General features: G+C 38.5%; 1 protein-coding gene across 2 annotated transcripts in view; it reads left to right on the top strand.

Annotated features, from left to right (window-relative positions):
* Positions 1-14,258, top strand: part of map3k7 (mitogen-activated protein kinase kinase kinase 7) — a 114,587-nt gene that overhangs the window by 61,207 nt on the left and 39,122 nt on the right. Inside the window, exons 10-12 of one of the 2 annotated variants that reach the window (XM_067984750.1) lie at positions 3,294-3,445; positions 5,506-5,671; positions 6,554-6,634. In XM_067984750.1, the coding sequence (XP_067840851.1) occupies positions 3,294-3,445; positions 5,506-5,671; positions 6,554-6,634 (399 nt within the window). The remainder of the gene's footprint in view (positions 1-3,293; positions 3,446-5,505; positions 5,672-6,553; positions 6,635-14,258) is intronic. The other variant, XM_067984752.1, reaches the window with a different exon arrangement.

Genomic DNA, 14,258 nt, shown 5'->3' with positions numbered 1-14,258 from the left:
CTGGCAGCTTTTTTCATCATTTTCATAATTTCATTACCTTGGTGTAGCTTTGGCTGCAATTGCAAATCGACGTGCTGAAAGTTTGATATTCAGAGTACAGGTGGATTGGCAAAATTCCAGTCACACTTTATCGGCAGTCAGGAATCCATTTTGTTGTCTTAGCATCAAGAGTAATGCAGCATTTAGATGCTGGTGGCTCTATTCCATCTATCTGCTTGTAATTATTCAGTCCCTATTTGTTTATGATTTGGGAAGTTAACTATACTAGAGAAAGTGTTTTGTTGATATCCACCAGATTATTAATGAGGACTAGGAATAGATTGCAGCCAAGTATGGTTTCCTGAGAACTCCTCTGTAATCTTTAAATAAGAAGACCAATGTCTGTACATCATGAAACAACAGCATATCGAGTTGAACAGCTCAGTCAATATGATACAAGAGGCTAGCTTCTCAGTAAAGCTGGGAGACATAGCTTATTTAAGGCAATGGAAATGCTGAGATCAAGTGCTATGACTTTGTGCTGCACATCAAGAAAATCATACCATTTCTGGAATGTGAGACTAAATGTGGCAGGTTTGCTTTGAAAGCAAACCAGTGACCAGATAATAGGTTTTTACACTTGAGATTTTATGAAGACAGTTATTTATTTAAAAATATTTTATTTGTTCCTTGCAGAGTTGTTTTGCTGATTTTAAAACCAGAGTTTTATAACTGCAGACATTGAGTTTTTTAATCTGTTGTCAACTGCGAGCAAATATGTGCGTTTTTTAGATCAGAGGTAAACTGAAATGTTTGTAATCAGAAAACATTGGGTTTAATCAGCAAAATCATTCTCGAAGGAACAAATAAGATGTCCTGGCTGAAACTGGCCAATTTGCCAGAAGGAGAAATCCAAGTACACATTATATCAAGACTAGAATTAGATGGTAAATTCATTAATCCCACGCATCCAGTCAGGAGCCATGCTGGACGGGAGTGCATAGAGTTGGCTACAGTGTGTAGCGCTAACTGCAACCCACACTCCTTTTTAAGCACGGCTTCCCACTTAAAGCATGAATTTACTCTTTAAATTTTGACTTTATAATTAAGAGTCCAGCTTTACCATGTTGCCTAGCTCCATCACTTTCAATTAAATTTGTTCAATTTTGGATTATATTTAATTGGGGAGGAGGGAGAAAGTGATGGTTAGATCATTCCTTCCCCCACCCATGAGTAAATCATTTTCTTTCCAGTTTTGGTGATTATACAGTACTTTATCCTTTCCTGAAGGTGTTTACTCGTTGCTTGGGCTACTATTCCGCGTACACCAGGTGCTCTCCTGCTATGTAAAACCCAGGTACTTGCTGCATAAATCACCGAGCTATCAGGGCTGTAACCAGCACTTTGAAATATTAGTGGAAAACTGTTATTCAGTGTCATCATCCGTGATCTTGTTCAGCGTACAGCTAACAAATGAAGTAGCCATAGCTGACTGTTGTTATGGGAAGAGGGTATCATGGGTTGGAGGGAATCTTCTACTTTACATCTGAGATTTTGTATTGACACTGTTTATGGTGTCATTAAAGGAGATGAAATATACGTATTCATTAATTTTATTTAAAAAGAAAGCATTCTGCTGTCAGTAACTACTGTCTGCTTTTAATTATTTTTAAGTATGGGAATAAACAAGCAGCTTAGAAACTACAGTATCAAAATTTTGGCCTGTTAACAGTTTTTAATCCAAATCCCAGTCTCAATTGACATTTCCACACAAGATTCTCTTCGGAACAAGTTCTTCTGGTCTCAGCCTGGTTGTCTCAGGGAGATCTCTCCCCACCTCTTGGCAAATGAGCCCAAGAGCAATGTTGAGGGTTTCTAGGAATTGAACTGTTGTCCCCTCCCCCTTTTTGAGAAAGATGAGGTGGATGTGTGAAGATGAGGTGTTTTGATATAATGGGCAAAATTGAACTTAAAACAAAAATGAAAAGAGCCAAATGTATTTTAGTTAGTAGCTGAAAATCCTTACTAAATGAGAATAAATGCAGGGATTAAATGACTGATCTCCATTATCTAAGATTATTTTTCTGGCTTCTATTCAGGATTTTTTGTTGTGACATTTATAGTTTATTGAATATATTTTAATCAGATTGAAATGGAAAAGATGATGTAACCCTTTCCCTCTGCTGCTTAATCCATTGAAGGACCAATATAGCATAAAGATAACAGTCTATAACTGTGATTCTGGAATTTAACCAACTACAAATTGCTTAACTGTGTTCAAGAAATTTGGTGTCAAACCAGTCTTTTTTAATGTTGATTTTTTTTCTTGAGGGAAATGAGCTTGAGTCTGCTTTATTATATGTGTAAAAAATCTTGCCATATTTCCTTGATGTTTTTCCTGAATTTTTAAAGTGCATTTTAAAAATATTTCCTTGTCTGAATGCACTCACTGACACACTCCAGTTCCACAGTCACTGGCAGCCTTCCCCAACTCACCCAATTGGGCATTCTTCTTGTGTGAGCGAAACAGTGTGTTTTGATGTGCTAATTATCAAATAGAGGGCAACTCAGCTAAGCTCAACTTTATCCTTTTCTGACCTCCACATGTGAACTTGTCAGCAAGGGTCACTGGATACCAATCAACAGTGGGAGCCCTGACTCATCCTGTCCCTTACCTCATTAAATTCACACCCTTCCCCAACAGAACCTAATTGTCACGCACTAACTGCAGAGAATATCTAACTAAACACAGACCAGGAATTATATCCTGATCTTTATGGTCCATATGGTGTACTGCCACCTCATGCATTGCATTTACCCATTCCACCATATAGAAAACTAAATTGACATTTTTAAATAAAGTACATTCGTAATTAGCTAATGAAATCTGATAATATTTAACCAGCATTACATTATAGTCCAAATTAACAAAAAATTGCTGTACCACTCAAATGTAGTACCACCGTGGTTATAATGCTGCTGATTGGATTCTAATTATCTTTTCACATTTTCCCAATAGTGAGATTCATATTAATATGCTTCAGCTATCTGTCTTCACTTGGTTCAGTTTTAGTTTATTCATTGGCCCTCTGAAAGCCTCAGTTATTGGATTGGGTACTTTGGAAAATACTTTAATGCCTCAGTCTTGATTTGTGAACATCCCTCTAGTTTTAGAAGGTGAAGTGAGTTCTTGATTGCTTTTTATCACCCTCCTACTCTTTATAAATATGACATTAAATGCTTTTACTGATTTTATAACTTCAAATTGCTCTGTTGTTGAATATCACAAATAAATTGTGCTATCTGTTTGCTAGGATCGTTCTTGGAAGTCACCTCTACAAATACCAGTAACAAGAGTGATGCTAACGCAGATCCTAGTGACTTTCATGCAAACGCTACCAATGACACAATTAAACGTTTGGAATCGAAGCTGGCCCAGCAGCTTAAACTCCAGTCCAAGCAGGCGGTGAGTAAATTATTCAAGATTTTATTTCATCTAAATTGAAAAGTCTCCATTTAATACGAGTATTAAAGGGTGCTACAGTATCAAAGTTTAGTTTTTCTTCTCTAGTATTGCTACACTATTTACATTCACATAGCATATAAGTTCTGAGGGAGGCCGGTTGGACTCTTGAGTTGAGGGATGTTAGTTAGTGTTGTGGATTGGAATATTTCTGTACTTTCTTCACTCACTATCAGCATGAAGCAAGGGCAATTAGGGATGGGCAATAAATGCCGGCCTCGCCAGCGACGCCCACATCCCATGAACGAATAAAAAAAAGTCACAGGTAAAGAGTAAAGCTTTCCCTATTGTGTCCCAACAATCTCTGCCCCCTAAGAGCACTGCACTACTGTGAATGTTTCCACTTCACACACAGCCATCCTTGGGTCTTCTCTGCAAAGTTGTTGAATTGTAGATATCTGTCCTCTGAGAATTGGATTGAGACTGTCCAGACTCATTTCACATAGAACCCTTGTTGTACAGAGAAGGGTGAGTTTTATCTCATCAATCTGCTCTGGATTCAAACCCAAATCAGAGTTGCAAGACAGCGTGCCAACCTAATGTCGCCAAGAGCCATCTATTTTATAATGTAAGTATTTTTATTCAGTGAGCAGTATTTGTGAAGACTGACAAATTCCTACACAATCTCCACAAAGGGGGGTAATTAATTTCATTATGAAGTCAATGTTTTTATTCCAAGTGCTATTTTGTAGTTTGTTCAGTGTTGCATTTATCCATATAATGTGACGAATGGAACGTCTAGAATTAACCTTGTCATTGTTTTCTAAAACTATTAAATTCTACATGTAGCACTCAATGCTAACTTTCTAAGGTGTGTTGCAAAAACAGTTCCATAAGCATACATTCAAACAATATGACTAAGCAATTAAAAACTGCAATGCAGTGCTAGGATGGATAGCTGTATCATTATAATATGTCTACAGAGGTTATGCTAAGACTTCACAAAGCACAGATCACTTTTGGAACACCATACCATAAAAATGGATGCACATTCGAAAGCGTACAGAAAAAAACCAATGAGCCTAATCCCAGTGTAACGGGGATAAGCTATGAGTAAAGATCAAAGTAGCTTAAGGTACACAGCCTTAAGTTAGTGGGGTTACATTGAAGTAGATAAAATAATAGTACACCAGTGCAAGCAACGAGTGTGGATTCACTTCAAGTGCTCAAAAAGGAACTAGACGAGTTCCTGCGAGTGGAAGACATATATCGAGTAGGCAGGTAACCAGTGATATCAGTCACCACGGTTTCCTAGAGTTCGCTTGATTGCATTTGGAGTTGGAGTGAAATTGTCTTGCTTTTTTTTCTAAATTGACCAAAGTTTATTTTTCCTCCTTTTTTGCCACATCCCAGGAGATTGCATGACTACAGGCAGGGGAGCGAGATGGAGTTCATGGTGTGTATAGGCTGCACCATATCCATATGTGACAGGCTTGATGAACCAGCAGGTCATTTCCTGTATGTTTCATAAATGGTATAGATAAAATAAACCCACTACAACTACATCATTACATTGGGAAAGTAGGACCAGTAAACATAAATGGGAAGTAAGTAAGCTTAAAATGGATATCAGAAGTTTTTTGTAGGAAGTTACAAATCTGAGTAGATCTGTTGAAACTCACTTGTTCATATCAAACATTTTTGTATAAGTTTTATACCAGCCTTCTTGGAAAACAGTGGAGAAATCCAGAAGGACGAGCAAGAACCTATCAGAAAATGAGATGCAGCAACATATTACACAGATTATTAGGAAAGATTCAATGGAAGGGCTGTGCTGTACTGAATGAAAGAAGGTTTATTCAGTTTCTAGTGACCACCATCTGTTAAATGTGGAGGCCTGTGACACTAAAATGTGCAGTGTGTATGTTCGTATGTTTTGAAAATGACTAACTCGCTATAAAAGATATGGATTTACCACTCCTGAAAAATCTGCAAATGGCTCTGCATCCTTGCTTTCGGAAACTTATTGCACTTTTGCACATTGCTATAACTTATTCTAACAGGGTGACTCTACACGATTAAACCTGCCACTGTCTCGAGGGAGCAGCGTGGAGAGCCTGTCTGGAGGACGCACACAGTCTGCTGCTGCTACTCTGGAGGGGAAGAGATTGAGTGCTGACCTCAGCAATTATTCTGAATTGGAGGCCAGAATCATGAATGCTACCACAGGTAAAAATCTAGAACAAAGGGCTCAGAGCTACATAAAACTTACTAATAATCTTAGAATGAATTAAGCATCAATTTTTAGAATTTGTATTTAATTGAAAACATAAATTTAATTTCAGGCTTCTAAAGGTAGCTGTTTTGTTTTCTTCCTCTTCAAACTGTCAGGCTAATACCAGTTAATCCAAGTAATCGTGTGTGGTGGTTTTTTTTTGGTTGGTAATCCTTTGTATAAGAGATGACATTTTTATCCATTGATGCGCCAGGAATACATTAGCTAGCTTTATGTTTACTAATTTCAAAAATAATTTTAAGAAAATAAATTCCTTGACCATAGCTAAATGAAGTACCTGACATGACTCCAAAGCTAAAATGACATTAAGAAGAGGTTGTCAAATGAACTTTAGACAACTTACTAAGTTATTTAGTGGTGCTAAGTTGTTTTTTCCCCCCAAAATATTCGTCATGCAGACTTGTTCCAATATACTTGCTCCATGCCCTAACTCTACCGTTACTTATGTGATACACTGCACTATACTAATTTTTTTTTAAACTTTGTAATTTGAATTCAACATTGCGAGTTGTGTGTATGTTTAGATTTGAGGTATAAAGAACTGCCTGTTAGTGTTTTTCAAAGGGTTTTTCAATAAAATATTTTGGCAACTACGCAGTTGTTTGTTCTACGCTTTAATTGTGCTTTTCGTGTACGATGAGCCTGGGTAAAGTGTAAGCATTTTGCTTTTGCACGGTGCCTTGTGTTTTGCATGAACTGGTCCCATGTCAAATTTTTGTTTCCGTGAAGAGAACTGCATTGTTCTAATTTGTAATGCGCTTCGTACCCTTTTTAGCTATTTGTTGCATGCGTACCTGTGTGTGTGTATTTTGCAGCCCGTCCAAAGCCAAAACGAGGCCATCGTAAAACTGCTTCATTTGGCACCATACTGGATGTTCCTCAGATCGTCATATCAGGTACCAGTTCTAACCACTGGGCTGGCTAGCTAGCTGGCTAATTGCTGACAAATATGGTGCTTGAATGCTTGTTGCTCCAGATTGCAGAGAGCCTTGTAGAATTCCCCTTAAGCCGGGGAATTTAATCCTTTATGAATTACACATTTGAAATTGTTAACCAAATAACATAAACTGTACAAAGTTCCCCTTTGTGCTAACAAAATTTTCAAGTGCCAGCAACAACTTTTTGATGCCACTTGTGTAGCCCTGTAGTTTAAGGACTGAATTATGAACATTTTGAAGGGGAGGAGGGAACGTCAGAATTTGGAACAATAGGTTTACATAAGAGGCACTTTAGAAATCTACCTTTTTAATTTGAGATACAATCCTCCAGACTGCAAAATCACCAGTTTCAAAATATTGAGTCTGCAGGATGCGGCACTATTGGAACAAGCAATCTGTGTTTGGTTGTGCTGCAGACCACAGGGTAATGCGCTATAGAACAGTGGCTGCAGTGTGTACCATCCACAGGATGCACTGCTACAACTCGCCAAGGCTTCTTCGACAGCACCTCCCAAACCCGCGACCTCTACCACCTAGAAGGACAAGAGCAGCAGGCACATGGGAACAACCCCACCTGCATGTTCCCCTCCAAGTCACACACCATCCCGACTTGGAAATATATCGCCGTTCCTTCATTGTCGCTGGGTCAAAATCCTGGAACTCCCTTCCTAACAGCACTGTGGGAGAACTGTCACCACACGGACTGCAGCGGTTCAAGAAGGCGGCTCACCACCACCTTCTCAAGGGCAATTAGGGATGGGCAATAAATGCCGGCCTCGCCAGCGACGCCCACATCCTATGAGCGAATAAAAAAAAAACCTTTTACAGGTGGCCACTTCACATAATGTGATACAGGTCCATCTGAAGAGAGTGTACTACTATTACTACTGCTAAATTCCCGTCTGTCAACTCAGCAGAGACAATGGGGTCAAGTGAATTCACTCCAATGTTGTCAATTCTGAACTAGCCTGGCTGCTTCAGTCATCTATATACATTTCTTTGACAAGTCACTCTTGGCATTGTCTATCCCAGTGCTTCCTTTATCTTCCTCAGCTTCTTGTTCATGTATCTCTGTATGCAGGGCCATGAGAGATATTCTTGCTATTTCCATTCTTGAAACATGCCCAAACCATCGCAGTCATCTTTCTTGGACTTTCTGTATAAGCATTGTTTCTTGTCCAAGCCATGTTTTTATTACATCATTCTTGACTCTTTACATCCTGGATACTTCCTAACCAACTCATCTCTGCTGTTAGTATCTTTTGCTCATCAACTTTTCACATGTCCCAGCACTCTGATCTGTTTAATAATATGGGGATAACCATTGCTTCATAAACTCGTGCCTTCATTTTTACTGAAATATCTTTAGCCTTCCATATCCTGCTTAACCTTCCAAAAGTAGAAATAAGTCCAATCCTTCTTTTGATGTCTTCTTCACAACTCACATTCTCTGACACTAACCCAGTAAGGTATACAAACTTTTCCACTTGTTCAACTGCATCCCCTCCAACTGTAACATGTACACCTTTTGTGATGCTTCCCAAATGACATGACCTTTGTCATCTTTGTGTTAATCTGTAATTCAAATTTTCAATTCTCCAAGAACGACCTCTGAAACTGAATGATGATATAAAACTGCTTATGTACAAGTCATACCTGAGACAGGCAGAGAGATGGCAATAATATGGATATGCTGCACCTTTACCCCTAGGCAACAAAAGTTGATTCCTGCCTGAGTTAGGTGAAGGAATAGACATTAAACAAGAGAAAACTAGGCCATTCTGAAATTGCATGAAAAATATTATGTTAGAACAAATGCTTTGGAGCTTGTAATATAACCACTAGCCCATATTATGACATGTTATCTTATCTTAATATTTAATGTAGTTAAATTGTAAGCAGAAAATTGAGGGCTTCCTTTGGTCTGAAAATGTTCATTATGAGACCAAATATCCCGAGGTGAATTTAAATTTGTTCTTTACGGAGCAATGACAAGGTTTAACTTATTTTAAAAGTGTGCTATGGGCATAGAATGTTACACACCATTCTTCATTGTGAATTAATTTGGGAGGGGCCATGCATCTCTTGCTGAGCATTTCTTTAAAAATCTTGATGCCCTTAACCATAGTGATCATAGTTTTGTATGACCAAAAACTCAAGATATTGCGAGATTAAAATCTACAATGTGAGACAAGCGAGCTAAAATGGCAAATCTAATCGTTTTAAGTATAGTTGTCCTAAATTATTCAATCTATGGTTCGGCTGCAATTAAATTTATTCTGGAGCAAGAAGTATGTTCCTCCGTCTTAATTAAGCTTTTTTCTGCTTGATATTTGAGCTAATGGCAGCTACACCTGCTAATGTAATAACCAAATTATTTGAGTGTGTCTGTGCTGCATCTGCATGACCTTAGTGCTGTGTGTTTCATGATTTGTTTTGCATTCTTTTGCTGTGAATTGTGTAAGGGTTGTGTGGTTACAAACTGATTGAGGTATGTATTCACAAAAGCTGTTAAATTGTTAAACTTTCTACATCTGTCCAAATGAGTGTTATTTTTCATTTAACGGCTAAATATATACTACAATCAGATGCATGTTTACTGTGCCTGTACTTCTCACTTTTTTTAATGTGAATTCAGTTTCTTTCAAAAGAAATGGATGAAGAATATAGTTTTTAGAAGCAAAATAATCTTTCATCCTGAGAGAATTGTGCGGTGCTGGTCTTAAAGGATGCAGAATTATTTTTGTGAATATATGGTCTCCGTTTCAGGCATATGGTTTGGAATGCAAATTCTTTATTTCTGTGTTTTGTAACTTTGAATTTGATTGGCTAATTTTTTTAAGTTGACGACAATTGTTCATTTTGTTTCCTTTTCTATCTGATCACAGACATGATGGCTTTTTATTGATGTAATCTGTTTATGAGAAAGTTATTAATATGTCCACAATATTCCAAGTTAGGTTTGCTTTCTTATCTGTCTGATTTTTTGAAATGAGAATTCTTTCTACATTTTAACTAACTTGCATATTTAAAGTGTTTGCAGTGGAGAATATCCACTTTGAAAAGCTTCCTTTCCAATCCAAGTTTAACTATAGCGTAATGCCTGGTCTTATCTTGAAAGTACTTCATTCAAACATGTGTTGATGTATCCTTTCAATATCTGTATTCTGTCTTCCACACAAGAGAATGCTAGCTAAAACTGAGATACAAAAACCCTTGAGGCATTGGTAGGGAACTGGTTAGGAGTTAGGGCCAGAGAGATAAAAGGGCCATTTACTGTTGGGTGGGCAGTGAAAAGTGGTCTGACGGGGTAGGTTGGGAGGTGAGGCCTGCATTTGGTGATAGATTTTATCCAAGTAGGCAGATCATGCTTAGCAAGGAGATATAGTGACTTGAGAAGAAGAAATCAGAAAATTACAAAAATACATAAATTAAGAGAGAGAGTGAAATGATGGCAGATGCAGTTTAACAACCAAGTGTAAGGCAGTAGACTTTGAATGTGAATGGCAGATGGGAGTATTGAGGTGATTGTGATCCAGCAGCCCCGGTCAAAGCTTGAAGGGTGCACATCTCACGGAACTCTGGAAGCTCAGCTCGTGATTTCTGACAGCCTGCTCTGTGCGAGTGCCAGATTCTGCAATCAATACTTCTAATCTAAATTGAAAGATGCTAGGGGTGTAGATGAACAAAGCAATTCAGGAGCTTGGGCACATAAGTAATTAGCCATAAGTCAATTTAGTTCACCGGTACTAATGGAATAATGGGCTTCATCACAAGAGAGTTAGAATGTAAAAGCAAAGACATACTGGCTCCAGGGAAAATCCAGTGACGGTAATTCACAGGATGACTAACGGATGAAGTGACTGGCTTATGATGAGAGACTGGGTAAACTTTGAGTTATATTCCCTGGAAATGAAGATGGTGAGGGTGTGCTGATTGAAGTGTTTAAAAAAAAAAATGAATGGTGAAGTTAGCATAGGAACATAGGAACAGGAGTAGGCCATTCAGCCCCTCGTGCCTGCTCTGCCATTTGATAAGATCATGGCTGATCTGTGATCTAACTCCATATACCTGCCTTTGGCCCATATCCCTTAATACCTTTGGTTGCCAAAAAGCTATCTATCTCAGATTTAAATTTAGCAATTGAGCTAGTATCAATTGCTGTTTGCGGAAGAGAGTTCCAAACTTCTACAACCCTTTGTGTGTAGAAATGTTTTCTAATCTCGCTCCTGAAAGGATAGTATTAAATTAAAAGAAGACGCTTAACAATGTTGCCAAAAAGAGTAGTAATGCTGAGGATTGGGAGGGTTTTAGAAATCATCAAAGGATAATCAAAAAATTGATGAGAGGGAAAATTGAATATGAGAGTAAACTAGCAAGAAATATAAAAACAGATTGTAAGAGCTTCTACAAGTATATAAAAAGGAAGTGATTAACTAAAGTAAAAGTGGGTCCCTTAGAGGCTGAGACAAGAGAAATTATAATGGGGAATAAGGAAATGGCAGAGACATAAACAAATTTTTTACATCTGTCTTCACAGTAGAAGACACAAAAAATAAACCAGTAGTAGTGGGGCACCAAGGGTCTAATGAGAGGGAGCAACTTAAAGTAATTAATATTAGTAAAGAAAAAGTTTTAGAAAAATTAATGGGTCTAAAAGCCAACAAATCCACTGGACCTGGTGGCCTACATCCTAGGGTTTTAAGAGGTGGCTGCAGAGATAGTGGATGCATTGGTTTTGATCATCCAGAATTCCCTAGATTCTAGAACAGTCCCGTGGATTGGAAGGTAGCAAATGTAACCCCACTATTCAAGAAAGGAGAGAAAACAGGGAACTATAGGCCAGTTAGCCTGACATCAATTGTAGGGAAGATGCTAGAATCTATTATTAAGGACGTAGTAACAGGACACGTAGAAAATCATAATATGATCAGGCAGAGTCAACATGGTTTTATGAAAGGGAAATCGTGTTTGGCAAATCTAATAGAATTTTGAGGTTGTAACTAGCAGGGTAAATAAGGGGGTACCAATGGATGTAGTATATTTGGATTTTCAAAAGGCATTCGATAAGGTGCCACGCAAGAAGTTGTTACACAAGATAAGGGCTCATAGGGTTGGGGGTAATATATTAGCATGGATTGAGGATTGGTTAATGGACAGAAAACAGAGAGTAGGAATAAACGGGTCATTTTCGGGTTGGCAGGTTGTAACGAGTGGGGTGGCGCAGGGATCTGTGTTTGGGCCTCAGCCATTTACAATCTATATTCATGACTTCGATGAAGGGACCGAGTTTGCTGCTGATACAAAGCTAGGTGGGAAAGTAAGCTGCGAGGAGGACGCAAAGAGTCTGCAAAGGGATATAGACAGGTTAAGTGAGTGGGCAAGGAGGTGGTAGATGGAGTATAATGTGGGGAAATGTGATGTTATTCACTTTGGTAGGAAAAATAGAAAAACAGAATATTTTTTTAAATGGTGAGAATCTATTAAATGTTGGTGTTCAAAGGGATTTGGGTGTCCTTGTACACGAAACACAGAAAGTTAATATGCAGGTACAGCAAGCAATTAGGAAGGCAAATGGTATGTTGGCCTTTATTGCAATGGGTTGGAGTACAAGAGTAAGGAAGTCTTACTACAATTGTACAGGGCTTTGCTGAGACCACACCTGGAGTATTGTGTACAGTTTTGGTCTCCTTACCTAAGGAAGGATATACTTGCCTTAGAGGCGGTGCAATGAAGGTTCACTAGATTGATTCCGGAGATGAGAGGGTTATCCTTTGAGGAAAGATTGAGTAGAATGGGCCTATGCTTTCTGGAGTTTAGATGAGAGATGACCTCATTGAATCATACAAAAATTTGAGAGGGCTTGACAGGGGAGATGCTGAGAGGGTGATTCCCCTGGCTAGAGAGTCTAGAACTAGGGGGCATAGTCTCAGGATAAGGGGTTGGACGTTTAGGACTGATGAGGAGGAATTTCTTCATTCAGAGGGTTGTGAATCTTTGGAATTCTCTACCCCAGAAGGGTGTGGATGCTCAGTTGTTGAGTATATTCAAGACTGAGATCGATAGATTTTAGGACTCTAAGGGAATCAAGGAATATGGGGATAGGATGGGAAAGTGGAGTTGAGGTCGAAGATCAGCCATGACCTTATTGAATGGCGGAGCAGGCTCGATTGGCCCTTTGGTCTACTCCTGCTACTTCCTATATCTTATGTTCTTATTCCCCATCTGCCCAATCAATTCATGTTTTTTTCTCGAACAGGATAGGTGACAGATATGACAGATAGGGGAAATGCAGTATATGTGGTGTACATTAACTTTCAGAAAGCCTTTTACATGGTACCACACAAGAGACTATTGAAGAAGACTATGAAATTATGAGAAGGGTAGAAAATTGTATTACAACTGTTAGAAGGTAGGAAACAAAAAACAGGAATTAAGGGTACTCCTCAAGAGTGGCTGGAACTGGTTAGTGATGTCCCACTATGTTCTGTTCTGGGACTGCTTCTGTTCATTTTGCACCTCAATGATTTGGATATAGTGCTAGAGTGTGTCCAAGTTTGTAGATGATACTAAAATAGGAGGCATAGTAAATAATTCTGAGCACCAAAGGAATCTGCAAGGGGAAATTGATTAAAATGGTGGAATGGGCAAAAAAGTGACAGAATTCACTGTCAGTAAATGTGAGATGGTACATTTTGGTAGTAATACTTAGAATGCAAGAAATCTGGGTAATATGGAAGAGAAGTGGGATTTGGGAGTTCAGGTTCTCTGGACTTTAAAAGCAGCACCTCAATTGGATGAGACCTTTTTTTTAAAAAAAAGCTAATTAAATGCTTGGTTTTCGGGCAAGAGTTATGGAAAATGAAAGTTGAAATGTAATGATAAATCTATTATAAAACTTTAGGAAGTAGGTTGGAATGCTGTGTGCAGTTTTGGGCACCATATTATTGGAAGAATGTTGACACAATTAAGAGAGTACAATAGGGATTCACTAGGATGCTGCCTGATATGAGGAACTAAATATATGAAGAAAGATTTGAAAAATTGGGGGTAATTTCATTGGAACAAAGGAGATTAAGGGGTGATTTGATGGAGGTGAACAAAATTATGAAAGGATGGGACAGGATATATAGAAGCAGGCTGCTTCCAGTGGTTGAGGAGCTAGAATGAGGAGACATGGATATAAGCTTAAATTTAAGAGATTTAGAACAAAGAATAGGAGAAACTTTTTTACACTGTGGATTGTGAGGCTGTGGAATGCAGTATTGGAGCAGAGACTATGTCAACATTTAAGAATAGGTTAGATAGGTGATTGAAGGAAAGGAGGGTAAAGGGATATGGGAACAGGGTGGCCTTGTCAAATTTGGACTACTGCTCGTGGAGGATAAACTCCAACAAGGACTGGTTGAGCCAAACACCCTATTTCCTTGTCATTTCTATGTAATTCAAGCTAAGACAGTTAAAAGCAAATACAGGAAAATATGAGAATGGGGAACGTGCTGCTGAAGGGAATTATGTGGCTGGTGACTAGGTGTTCCTTCCAGCAGAATGGGGAGGTAGGTTTAAGGAAGTTCTCATTCTC

This window comes from Heptranchias perlo, chromosome 5 (assembly GCF_035084215.1).
Source record: "Heptranchias perlo isolate sHepPer1 chromosome 5, sHepPer1.hap1, whole genome shotgun sequence".
NCBI lineage: Eukaryota > Metazoa > Chordata > Chondrichthyes > Hexanchiformes > Hexanchidae > Heptranchias > Heptranchias perlo.
Note: the sequence above shows the minus strand (reverse complement) of the source record. Positions and strands in the feature narration are given on the sequence as shown.